This window comes from Paramisgurnus dabryanus, chromosome 13 (genome assembly GCF_030506205.2).
Source record: "Paramisgurnus dabryanus chromosome 13, PD_genome_1.1, whole genome shotgun sequence".
NCBI lineage: Eukaryota > Metazoa > Chordata > Actinopteri > Cypriniformes > Cobitidae > Paramisgurnus > Paramisgurnus dabryanus.
Window position 1 is genome coordinate 7,818,243 of NC_133349.1, and position 13,684 is coordinate 7,831,926.

The following is a 13,684-nucleotide window of genomic DNA, read 5'->3' on the forward strand; positions in this document are numbered from 1 at the left end:
GATGTTATATTGTGTCATGTTCATCAAAATAAAATGACTAAAAACCGTAGACCCCACTACATTGGTATTTAAATAATATGCTTATGTTAAACTTTATTCCTGTAAAAACAGATGCTGTAAGCCCTTTTCATTTTCACTCATGCTCATACACGGACATTCAAAACAGTATAATTCACTTTTTATGTTGTTTACATCTTACAAATCATGTTTACTGTGATAAAGCAAGCAAACGCCACGTGATCAGCCATGCCTGACGTAAATGCAGCAAACTACGGGAACCACAGTGTGTTTGACTTCACGTCTCCGTTTTCAGCTCCTCCCAGCCTGCACGCGGCTGATCTCGCCGAACGGTTACATCCAGCCGCAGCCAATGTCGAACACAAAGCAACAAGCAGCTAGACTTTGATAATCAATGTAAAAAAACATTTTTACAAACTGGGGATGAAATAATTTTCACTGTGTAAAGTGTCCATTAAAGTAGTTGTTGTGGTAATTGACACCAGATCATTGATTTAAATGGGGCATATGATGAAAATCTGACTTTTTCCATATTTAAGTGCTATAATTGGGTCCCCAGTGCCTCTATCAACCTAGAATTTGTGAAAAAAAATAACCCAGTAACTTAGTTTTGGTAAACCATTCTCTGCAAGCATGTGAAAAAATAGGTCATTGAAATTTGGCTCTTATGTCAGAAGGGGATAATACCGCCCCTTAATCTGCACTTTCCAACCACGGCACTGCCATTTAAGGCATTCTAATTTGCATTTAAAAGAACACACCCAAAAAACTGCTAATTTTTGCTCACACCTACAAAATGGCAATTTTAACATGTTATAATAAATTATCTATATGGTATTTTGAGCTAAATCTTCACTTACGTACTCTGGGAACACCAAAGATTTATTTGACATCTTTAAAAAGTCTTGTGAAATGTCCCCTTCAAATTGAGTTGCGTTGTGAAGCCCACAGATGTATTGTTGAATTATTTTTTGGTGTGCCACATAAGTTTAATTCTCTTCTCAGTCTTTCAGAAGATTCTGGGTAACCGTTAAGGGTCAGGCGTTAAGGCAGTAGATTAAAGGAATAGTCTACCCTTTTGCCATATTAAACTTTGTTATTACCTAGACGAATTAATACATACCTATCTTTTTTCAATGCTTGCACTGTACAGCGCGTTGTGAATGTGTTAGCATTTAGCCTAGCCCTATTCATTCCTATGGTACCAAAAAAAAGTTTTATTTTGTGGCACCATACTTACTGGTATAACTCCTCATGTAACAGTCTTTAAATAGGGAAAACACGGAAGTGTTTGGTGGCTTCCATGTTTGGTACCATAGGAATGAATGGGGCTAGGCTAAATGCTAACACATTCACAACGTGCTGTACAGTACACGCATTGAAAAAAGATAGATATGTATTAATTCGTCTAAGTTGAGGTAATAACTTAGTTTAAAATGGCAAAAGGGTAGACTATTCCTTTAAGGGTACATTTAATGCTTCGTCCCTGATAGAGGAGCCACATAGATTTGTCCCGGTGAAAAGAAATATGACCTTATTCTTCTGACTGAAGTCATTTTTTAATATATATTGGGTTGATTTTGCAAAAGTGTACTTTCAAAAGAGCATAAGCACGCCCATAGCTGCTGTTTTGATTTACACTAGCTTCCTAATGGATTAAGGAAGTGCAGTTAATCTAAAGTAGGACAATTTATGATATCTTCGTTGACACATTTTATTACTGATGTCAAATATATTATCTAAAATGCAATGTATAAAATCAGTTTCAGTCTTTTGTTTATTCAAGGAGATAGGAGCTGTACTTATATACATCAACTTGCATGGATTACATCACAATGGGCTCCAATGTTCCCTTAAGCGTTTTCTGATTTGATGAGAGTTAATGTAAGCATCTGTTCATCTGAGTGGGCCATTGCTGGCAACAGCTTTGCACCAAGCTGGACAATAAAAGCTGTTTATTTGTCCCGTGGTATTTTTATATGGAAAAACGACTGTGTGTTTTTTGGTTTAATGTACATACGGTGTGTACCGTTGGCCTTCTGGTGCTCCTTAAAGTTTCACCAAACAGTAACAGAAAGTTTTCCGCTCAACACTCGTACTGTTTCACTGTTTAAACTGGCTCGCAATATTCCTTCAGTTCAATATTAGGATTCCTCTCTCCAATGTTTTGCCAAGTGTCCATCCAGTAAATGGTCTGTGTACACGTGCCACGATTAGCTTACACGCCGTTCTATTCCTATGAAATGTCTTCTTGTTATGCAAACTGTGGTAGGACCATCATAACCCCCTTATATTTGATACATAGTCAGGTTGTCTCCCCTCCCAGCATCTCTGGTTAGATGCCACAGCGGAAGCACACTCCTGCCGGCCTGTTTTTATTGCTGTTGAATGTGACATCTGGATTTGACACTTAATCTGATGGGTTCTTTTGATTTATATGAACCGTGTGTTGTGGTTGCCGCTCTGTCACCTCCTGTTTTCGCCAAGCGTCCCAGAAGGAATTTGTTTTGTGACTGAAACATCAGGCCTGTTTAACCACATGCATGAGCTTAAGTTTAAGAATTGGTCATTTAAAAAGTTTTATCCACTACAAATCTATGTATTACTATAGCTCAGTGGTAGAGCATTGCGGTTCGATCCTCAGGGAACATCTATACTGATAAAATGTACAGCTAGTAATGCACTGTAAATATGTAATGTAAAGGTTTATGGTGATTATAGTCCTGTATTAACTTTACTGTGCTCAGCGTACCAATGCATGGATGTCATTGATCATCATGTGTTACTCACACACCATCAAGAGCAATGCTGCAGCATCTGATTTTGGATTCTTCTAGTTGCTTGTGAATAGATACACAGAACCCATATTTTATTAATCTGTTAATATGGCACAAATATGTCACTACACTCAAACAAACTGAAATCATTGTAAGAGTTTAAAAGGTACAGTGTGTGTTTAAATGAAGGGACAGAGAGAGCATTCAGGGAGAAGAAACTGAGGTTGGGTCAATGCTAATGGTTGAGGGGTGGGAGGGCTGCACAAACAGTTTAGTTCTGCTCTGGTTGGCAGCACATAAGCCCGTATGATCCAAGCTCCAGTCCGTCCAGAGCCAGGAATAGCAGCAGTGCGCTAATGGCACTTGAATAGAAGAAAGAAAAGCGCTGAAGTAGGCGTAGAAGAAAAAAAGGGTGGGGCTTATATCTGGCCACATGGATTCTAACCAAATGGATTCTAATTTTCATATATAATGTGCGAGTTTATATGTAAGGGCAAATCTGCGAAAAGACACTGAAAGAGTTTTAACCTGGCAAACGCAATATGGACTTTAACCAAACAATGAATGGTTTTATGGTGGTTTGCCAGTATCCGAACAGTAGTGCTGCTTTGGAAGGCAGCAAAGTAAATTTTCTTAAGGAAAACCAAAGTCCCGTTAAAGAAGTCGCGCCACTATGTGGCTATGTTTGAAATACTTCTGGGCAGTTATTTCAATCATGCAAGTAGGGGTGGGGGAACATTTTGATTCTTGGATGCATGCAATGGGGAAGTAGACAATTCTGAATTAATTCATAAATGTCAAGCGGTGAGATTGTGAATTGCAACCAACTGCTCAGTCCACCTCTCACCCCTACCTTTCGAAACACATAGAAAAGTTATGTTAGCCCCGAAACACAAAAATGTCATCGACTGAGACAACTTAGTGTTGAAACACTAGGGCTGCACGATAAATCGCATGTGATAGGAATTCGCATCTCGTCGGTAAAGCCAGTTCCTTGATTAGTAGTAAATCTGCATCTTTATACACTACTCTATCTCACGGCAAGTCGTGTTATAGTCACAAAATTCTCTATTAATTTATTTGCGTTATTGACACGATTTCCCGCTGTTTTTCGAGCACGAATGTCTTTGGGGTTAGGATTAGTTTAACCCCAATAACCTCAAGCGATAATGATCAATAAAGTAGGAAAATACATGTGAAAACTAATTATAAAATGAAAAGATAAAGAAAGTCGTGCCAAAGACAAGAAAAACTGTTTATAGAAATTTGTGCTGGGTGACACGAAAAAGACATTTGTGGAAAATCGTGACAACAAAATCAAGTAAAAAATTATGCAAGTTATTGTTTCCAACGTAAATCTCTTTTCTTGGACTACAACAAACATACGGATAGGCAACAGCTAACTTCCTCAGCCTGTTGACGTGGAAGCGGTGGTCATTAGCATAATTCTGCCCGGTTCTGACTCACAGCTGGCAAGTGGTCTACCTTTTTATATTCAAAGAATTTACTACTGACTTAACCATGATTCAAACACGAGTTTTGTGCAGTGCACACTTGTTCACAATCTCAAATGCAGACATTGTTTAATGTTTTAATATCCTTACCTTACCAATCTGTTACGTTCTGCTCAAGCCGCACTGGTAAAGTTGATCGATCAATTTGGTCATCTGCATTTTCTGGATCAGTTTCGGCTTGTATTGATAAGGTAGTAAAGACGATATTATGTCAGCATTGCATTGTGAGCTAATCTTGAAAACATGGTGAGGAGCGTCACATTTCTGGCTGATGTCAGAGGTATTTAGGCCAATCACAACGAACTGGTAAACTGGCCAATCGTAGGACTCAGCGCTTTTCAGAACGATGAGCTTTGTACAAAATCAGAGCTTTTCAAGAAGACAGGGATTTATGGAGCAACCATAATGTACGGTATGTGGAAAATAATGTTTTTTTTTTAAAAGTTTTTAGCAACAAAATAGGTGGTCTTTAAATCAGGGTAAAAACCACACAGAACTTTCAAAATTAAAACAATAAAACATTGCTTAGGGTTGCAAGCGCGCTTTCACCGGGATTAAAAATATTGTTATCCTAAGGTTTAGCATTGTGTAAAAACCCTATTTAGTGTTTTTGAGGGTCTGTTTGTGTGTAATGGTTACAGCTTCTAACAAGTCCAAGGACAAAGTGACCCACCTGATATATTTGTGTCTTGTGCAGTTTGTTGTTTAGTTGTGTGTGTCCTCCCAGTGGGGTTTTTAGCTTTGAAAGAATGAAAGGGAGAGAACAGGCGGTGTGCCAGTGGCGCCCAATATGGGGCCCTGTTCTTAACGACTTTTACCAAATCAATAATGGATCATCAATTACAAACAGGCTGTTTGCAACTTTTACAACATAAAGGTGCTAAAGGCAGTTTATTTATTTTTTTTAAAAGCATGCAGAAGACATTCTGGATACCTGACAGATATCAGTTAAATACCGCTCTTGTTTGTCGCCTTTTTAGACTTTGTAAACGGTTAACAAAAAAGGTGGCTGTGGTAGTTGGATTTTTTGTTTAGCCAGTAAGAATGCTTTAAATGCTCAGTCGTTTTGCAGGGTAGCATGTCTTTGTTTAAAGGGGTTGAGTTTTAGAAAAAAGTGGGAGTGTCTAATTAGTGTTTCTAAAGCCTATAAAATCACCCCACACTCTTTTAAACATTTATTTGTATTAAAATGGCATGCTAAGAAAGAGAGCGAATATGAGAACTGACCAAGGTTTTAACATCTCCCTGCGTTCGGCTTCATCAGAGCCTTTAACCTTTCACATGAATGGATTGTCACTATTATTCATTTATAATAGGCTTTCTCACGGTGGCTCTATTTATAAACCTAATGCTCGTATTAATACTTTTAATTTCTCATGAGGGCAATAAAAGATATCCATGCAGCTTTAATTCATAACCTGATTAACTGTTTACATTTAAGAACTGTATGCACTCATGTGCTCCACACGATAGCAGGCAAACATTTGGACACACCTTTGTATTCATTTGTAGCATAAGTATACAATTTTGAAGTATATTAAAAGCTATAAAATGTCTTGGACTGATGAGTATAAAGTGAGTTTGGACTGATACAGTATATAAATATTTTTTGCAATTTCTTACCAGCAACTAGAAGTGAGATGTATTCGGTTGTATATTTGTATTGGCCGATGATGCTTGCTGAGCGTCTCAATGAATTACGGTGAAATGCCGCTACATCCAAAAGCCAGAGGGCGCTCTCGTGCAGAAACGTAATATGCGCTGCAGACCAAGAACCATGCACACGCAGCTCCAGGAAATGGCTCCAGAAAATATATTTTCATTGCTGTTCTTCAAACCTTTTCAGGTATTTTCATGATAATAAAGTATATGTATAATAATTATGTTTGACGACTGTTGCTTTTTAAAGTGCATGTTATAAACAACTCAAACTAACAGTGATTTCAGATTGATAAGGACTTACTGATCAATGAAATAGCTGTGAATAATATCGGCTGTGCGATTCAGAAAAGTTATCGGCCACGTATAGTATAGCAGTGTATATGGGCATTTATCTGTGCACCCCTAATTGTTAGAGCACTAGTTGGTGTTCCACAGTACACCAGCTCTCCTAATCAAGTTTCTTTGAAGCCGAGCCTATTGGCACTTAAAACAAATCTTGCGCTGTGAGAGCAGTGTGGGAACCGGTGAGGGAGGGAGAAGGAGGTGTAGAGAGGCCGGGTTAATGAGTCCGAGGTTGGAGAATATCAGTTCATCAGGACATTCTCATTAGTCTGAATGTGGACTGGCAAAAGACAGCGTGTTAAAAATATTTTATCGTATAATGTGCACTGCTTTGTGTTTCGCACGTGATTATGCACTCAAAGCTGCCATTAGAGCTCAGTAATGCTTTTTTCTTGCTGTCTCAACATTATTGCTTGCAAAACACTCACTTCAATGTCTTACAAATAATATTACTGTACGGTGATCAGAAAGAAATTCTGTATCCATTTGAAATATTTCTGTAGTTATAGTAGAGAGAGAGAGAGAGAGACGGAGAGAGAAGGAAGAGCGTGAATGAACAAACTGTCTGTATGAAACTGGCAGCTGATTTTTAGGTGATCTCTCTCTGTTCCTAAAGCTCACCTATTAAACAAAGATGCTTGCAACACCAAAGCCGTGGGTTTAATCCCAGGGAACGCACATAATGACAGTGTATAGTCTGATACAGTTCTGCATCATCAAACATGTGACACATGAAAGGCTTTAAATGATGTTCTCAATAAAAACCAAGAGGCAGTAGCCTATGGTTAATTTATCACATGCTACTAAACAATAATCAGTCGATTTATCAAAATTTGGCGGAGTTTTATCAGCTTTTTACATGATTTTCTTCACCAGTAAAGCAGAAGCTCGGATTGTCAGTGCGAGCATCGCGCACACACAACCACAAAACGCCTGTTGCGCGCTCTCTTGTCTTTTTCAATGGTGCTGTGTGGAAGAATGCAGTCGACCCCCATCGCCCCTCCTCTTCTTTATTGTCTAATTTCCACTCATTTAAAATCACCAACCCACAAACAATCTGGACATATTCCAGCCTTAAAATGACACATGCATTTTGCCTGACCCTCTCATCGCTTTTTAAAAGATTTAAAATAATAAGTCCACGTCTCCATGCGCGTGCAAAGCCACCCATGTCAAATGGTCGCTTGGTGTTTAATATTTGTATTTTACTTTGGTGTTTTTTATGCTAATCTTTAGCAGTTTGTTTTTTTATTTATTTTAATTTTTTGCTTATTTATTTATTTTAAAAAAATATTTTTTTGCTGTATGAAATTTGTAAGAACAGAAGTAAATATGTTACAATTTATTATATATTATTAATACAGATTAATATATATTATTATACATTAATATAAATAATATAATTTATTAAACTACAAAAATAATAATTCTTGTCATATTTAAAAATATTTATTAACCTATAGCCTTCGCTGAAATAGGAAGGACTAGATGTAACAAAATCCATGGTACATCAAATATCCAAGATCGCCTTTTGAACGACCAAAGCAAAATTGATTAGGTACAATGAAAGGCTGTTCAGTGTTGGCAGTAGTTGAATATTATTGAAAGGAATAAGGATTTGGGGAGGGGCTGGGGACAAGAGGGGGTGGGGAGACGGTGGGACTCAAAATGATTTTCCCTCACAGACTGTGAGAACGCGTAGAAAGCGGTTCATCCTTTCCAAGTGCACGCGCGTCGGTTCGGTTGCAGAACCTGACTGATTCGGCCGCGTAACGCAGCGTCCCCGTCTGTGTTTCAGCAGAATTATCAACTTGCATTCGGTCTGTGGCAATGGGAACAACAAATTCCATCGCACTGTAAAACAAAAACTGACGGTGGAAGTAAATAAATAGTAAAGAAGACGCATCACAAAGAAGTGGACATGGAGACGCGCAAAGGAAATATGATATAACAGACTGACCAAGTCGCATCTAGGATTTACTTCTCGATTTGAACGAATTGTGTTTTAGAGGGGTTCCAGCTTTTCTTCAGGTACATTTATTACGGTTGCAAGCAAGAATGAACCGAAAGCAGACGAGGTTCTTGTCCAGATGCTGGAGCGCGCCGATGCTCTCGGTCTTTTTGGCTGTCTTCTTGGCACCGCTATTTGCACATGGTAAGTTGTATTAAAACATGCATAATTAATCACCAGTAACCTTTAGAGACGAGCTGACATTACTGAAAATCAATGCAATATGGGAATGTCGGTCAGTGGTGCAGCCGCCACTAGGATTTGTGCACGCTCCACTCATGACTGTGCGCGCTTGCTGCTGTTATGCAGAGCCTCGAAATGTAGGTTAAATAGGGTATTTGGTATACATCCAGAATTTACATAAGAATTAATATCCACGTTGACAGGAAAATCTTTCATATATAGAACGCATGCAAGCGCATTGACATCATTTGTGCATTTCGCAAACCTTAAATAATTGTACCTATTGCATGCATTTATTTTGCTCTGGATTCCCTCTGTCGTAGTAGCACTAGTAGTAAAGCATGTGCAGAGTACTCCAGACAGCTGCTGTTGTCACTATGGCAATAATGGAGGTACAATGGCTGGATCCGGGCACCGTGTAATTTATGTGCGGACATTTTCGACTCGCAAATCTTACTTGTTTGTGCTTGTGGTTTGATTTTACGCACGGAGTGTTTTTGTCCTTGTGATGCTCCATCACTATGGCTTATTTGAAACATTGCCATTTCTCTGTTTCCAAGATAGATGCAGGAATGGATGGAGGACCACCCCAGTGGGAATTGAAGCACTGATGTGTTTAAAATTCCGATAGATCACTGAGAGATGAGCTCTTCCAGGCGGTCTTAATGTTAATATCCAGCCCCCTTTTGTAACCTAATTTTAAACGAAAAATGTGTAATAATTTGCTCTGCTGCCTTGAGGGTAGTCTATTGTCCATCCATTTGGATGCTCAGATTTGGCGTTTCCCCACCCAGCAACACAACAGAGAAAATGCCTTGGTGTTTAAAATCATTTAAAGGCAATAAATGCACACCTTTATGACAATAATCCTTTGTAGATGATCATTTGTTACGTTATTTCACTCTTTAGTGGTTAAATCGAAGCAATGAGCTCCATCAGCTGTACACCTTTGTTAAAGATTGTGTGATGGCGACCACTGTGGTATCAGGTAAAAATGATGTCACCCTCCACCATGCGCTTTGTGGGCTTTATTTATTTATCTGTTTGCAATTTAATTCTTGTGTTCACTTCATTCCCATGTCAACGAGATGACATATATTTAGATTTTTGAGCCAAATTGTCATGTTGCTTATTTTACTTAATTGACTGCTAGGAAATGGTGATGTAAGTAGGAAAGATGCCCTAACAACTGGCCATATTGGATAGCCATTTCCAATCCATTAGATCATCACTGGTGCAATGTTACCCGCAGTTAATTTGATTTCCCCTGTAACTGATTTGATAATGTATTCCCTTTCATTGCTTTAATCACTTTTTGCTGAATAGCTCTTTTTTTTGGATACGTCTGTGCTGCTGAACATATTCAGCTGCTGGTTGAGACAAAAAGGTGTCGCCCGCCATGTCTTTTTGATCAAATGTTGCTTATGTTTGGTATTTCATGTGAAATTATATGCATTGATCTGCCCTGGTCTTAATAAATAGAAAGCTTTTTGGATTTTAATATGCTGTTTGATAAATTGACCCATACATGACCTATTCATGATTAACAGCAGTTTTACATGTATGTGACACCTGTTAATAGGAAACTAAAAAGCACTTACATTTAAAGCAAGTGGGTTGTGTTTTCATTAAAAGGTTGGATTGCGGTAGTGATGTCTGCTGGATTGCGGTAGTGATGTTTGGGGTGTCATCATTAATTTGTTCAATAATTCATTAATCACACTAATATTTTTTTTACAAATGCAATCCTGCATTAGTCTCAGATCAGAGCAGTATACATTTTGGTCCTGAAGACCAGCAGTGACAGCTTCAGTGGCCGCTGTTCTTTGTTCCAGGCATATGATGTCATTTGTGGTTACGGAAATGACAGGTTGCAGTTTAATGTTAAAATTAATATTGCATTGTTTTTATTTATAAAATCTAGATTTTTTTGTGAATCCACTTGTACATTATACATCTGATTGATTTGTTGGATGTAGGGCTGTGTCCATTTAGCTGGTGTCGAAAGCATCAACTGAAATGTCAAAAATTTGTTTTAATCATATTCACGTTTGCATCGATTCATAGTTACTCGCTGACAAATACATTTATGACAGTTTGCTTCAAGAGCAGGAGCAAGGGGAAAAATCTAAATTAATGCAATGTTTGCAATGTTTCCCAAAAATTAAAGCAACCAAAATAAGAAGGTAAACTAAATTGTTCTCTGTTTGCTGCCATTTTGTGTTACATCACCTAACTGAGCACCCCACCCCTAATGTAGCTTAATGTTTAACTTCATATATGTAATGAAAAATAATCTAATTTAGATATGATCTGCTTATGTAATTAGTTTATTAAAACAAGAACAATGGCAGAGGGAATGAAAATGAAACACTAGATGTTATGATAAAAAACAGCCATGTTTGGATTGAATAACAGTATTTTTTAATTGTTGACTAGGGTGGCACTCTATAGGCGTTTCTCGCTGACTGATGTAAATGTATGAAGTGGCGTTGATGGTTTCCTGCTCGTCGCATTCGAGCTCAGCCGTTACATTCGCTCTGCACAGTGATGGGAAGCTGGTTCCCATGGCAACACATCCCTTCTCCATCCCACCACCTGTTGAGTACAGAAATGAAAAGATTTATGCAACTGGAGGTGGAGAGACGTTTAGTGGCAGCTGTCTGATAATGTCTTGATAAGGTCAAAAGATAGGACTGTTCACACCTGAATAATAAGCTGATGTAAAAAGTTGAGTCGTGTAGGGTTGCTAGGGTGAAATAAAAATTTTCACTGTAATGAAAGGATTTATGTGTACATATACAAAGTGACTTACAGTGCCCTCAAGATATACATTTTTCATCATTACCCAGGGAATTGAACCCACAACCTTTGCATTCTAGGTGCAATGCTCTGGCAACTAAGCTACAGGATTTATTTTTAATTGGCCAGTGATTAAAGATGAGATCTTTAAGCCCTTACCCCAGACAATTGTCAGTCTTTATTGTTTAATGATTGGTTCTTCAAGTTTAATTTCAATATTAAAAATATCAAGGTTATATGTTCACAGACGGAGGTCACGTATGATATCCCACAGGGTGATTCTCACGAAATCCAGAAGTAGGTGTCCAGCATCAGAATTTTTAAAAAACTCTTTGAAGCCCATTTTCTCTTTTTCACATAATAAGATTAAGGTCTGAACTTACTATAGCCATTATTTTTAGAGGATTTAAAAAATATTTCCTATAGAATTATTAACATTTTTTAGATTATCATCATCAAAAATTATCATTACCGCAACATGATAATACATTAAATATATGCATTTACAAACTCATGTTTCAGTAATGAGGACTAAAAAGATGTCAAGGTACTAAGACAAACAAAATTTCAACTTTTATCTGGAGAGAAAAAATAAGAACTGCTTACCTAGTAGCCATCTTGAGTGTCACAGTCAATTATGTCCCTTTAAAAAAAAAATTTTGTTGAAAATTTTAGTTCCTTGAGGGCTTAAACAATGATTGAATATTTTGTGGAGGATGAGAAAATTGGTCTTGGACACATTTATATTCCTTATTATTGTCTCTACATTTACCAATGATCACCAAATAACACATTTGTTTCTTTACTGTAAATGTTTATAGTATAACATGCACTGAAGCTTTTTATTTTTTAGATTTTTTAATCATAAATATTTCCATGTCAAAGAACCCAAATCCAGTCATGGACACATTGCGGTAATGAAAATTTATCCCTTAAATGTGGAAAAAAACAAAAAAAACTTGTGCAAAAATAGTACATGAATAGATGTTTGTAACTGCTTCTTATTTTGATAGCATTTACTTTTTTATCAACATGTTTCATGACACCCCATAGTGTTATTTGATCTGACTTCTTAACAAACAGGGTAGGTGACAGAAAAAAGTCAAACAAGGCTATTCTAGTAGTAGCTGTTTACACTGAGGTCCTGTAGTTGCACAGACGGCCATTAGAAAAGCATCTGAGCTCCAGACGACCTGTCACTGCTCATAGACATCCAGTTTTGATGTCTGAAAGTTTCACAAACACTTCAGCATTCATGCAGCTGAGACCTACTGCCATCTCCCTCCATCCTGGCCACTATATAAAACATTACCCCCCCCCAGGTCTGTATTGGGGTGCTTGAAAAAAAGAGGTAACCAAGTATTACATAACAAGATTTGACCATCTGAGAGAAAAGGGGAAACACAAGGACTCTTTTGTGTCTGTTCATGCTGCACCCAGGGCCCCCGTTTTGCACTTCTGTAATGCGTCCTGTGTCTATGAGACACATTATATAGTATGGAGATTTTGGATAATGCCGCGTCCATAAAGATCTGACCCTGATCCGAGTATTTAATCCACACAATCTATAGCCATTCTCTTTATTTTATGGGATTAATCCAAACTAGTGGAAAGGAGATGGGTCTCGAAATGAAAGTGTACAGTGTCAAGAACCCTGGTCCTGATTAGGTTACAGGCGAGTATCTGTGACACACATTCGCTAATGGTTGAAAATCGATTTATGTGCATGTTATCTCTTATGAATGGCAGGTCTTTGGTTTCTCATTCACGGCAGTTAGATTAACGTTTCTGCATGAGTCTCAATAAAACATCCTTATGCAATTTACCACATCCACTACACAGCAACATCATTACACTGCTTAAACAAAAGCTTTATTACTTAGCATTTTGTTGTTTTCCTAATGGTGTAAAACACTTTCTTTTAACGCAAATAGATGTGTCATGATTTTTAATTACGCATCTGTTTTTTTATGCAGTCCCACACAATTAGACTGATGTTGTATGAGTCATTATACTTGTAACATTAAAATCAACACAGCATACTTTTTTTTGTCCGTTCACATTTTGGTAAAGACATGCAGATGCTAAAGAAAAAATTTCAGATTTATTTGTTTTTCATCTATTTCTCTTTCTGTTCACATGAGACTTTCTGGTTTCGTTTATCTTCATTTAACCTTCTAAAGTGAGAGGGAGCACATAAAGGGATAGTTCACCCAAAAATCATCATTCACGGGCTCTCATGTTGTTACAAACCTGTAAAATTTTCTTTGTTCTGATGAACACGAAGGAAGATATTTAGAGGATATTTGTAACCAAACTGATCAGAGGCCTCAATGACTTCCATAGTAGGAAAAAGAATACTATGGAAGTCAATG

At 37.6% G+C, this 13,684-nt stretch overlaps 1 protein-coding gene across 6 annotated transcripts in view; it reads left to right on the forward strand.

The window, feature by feature from the left end:
* The first annotated feature begins 7,983 nt into the window (after nt 1-7,983).
* The window catches only part of cspg5a (chondroitin sulfate proteoglycan 5a), a 46,604-nt gene continuing 40,903 nt past the window's right edge, over nt 7,984-13,684 (forward strand). For 5 of the 6 annotated variants that reach the window (XM_065298650.1, XM_065298651.2, XM_065298652.2 and 2 more), the window contains exon 1: nt 7,984-8,468. In XM_065298650.1, the coding sequence (XP_065154722.1) occupies nt 8,372-8,468 (97 nt within the window). In that variant the 5' untranslated portion in view covers nt 7,984-8,371. The remainder of the gene's footprint in view (nt 8,469-13,684) is intronic. The other variant, XM_065298654.2, reaches the window with a different exon arrangement.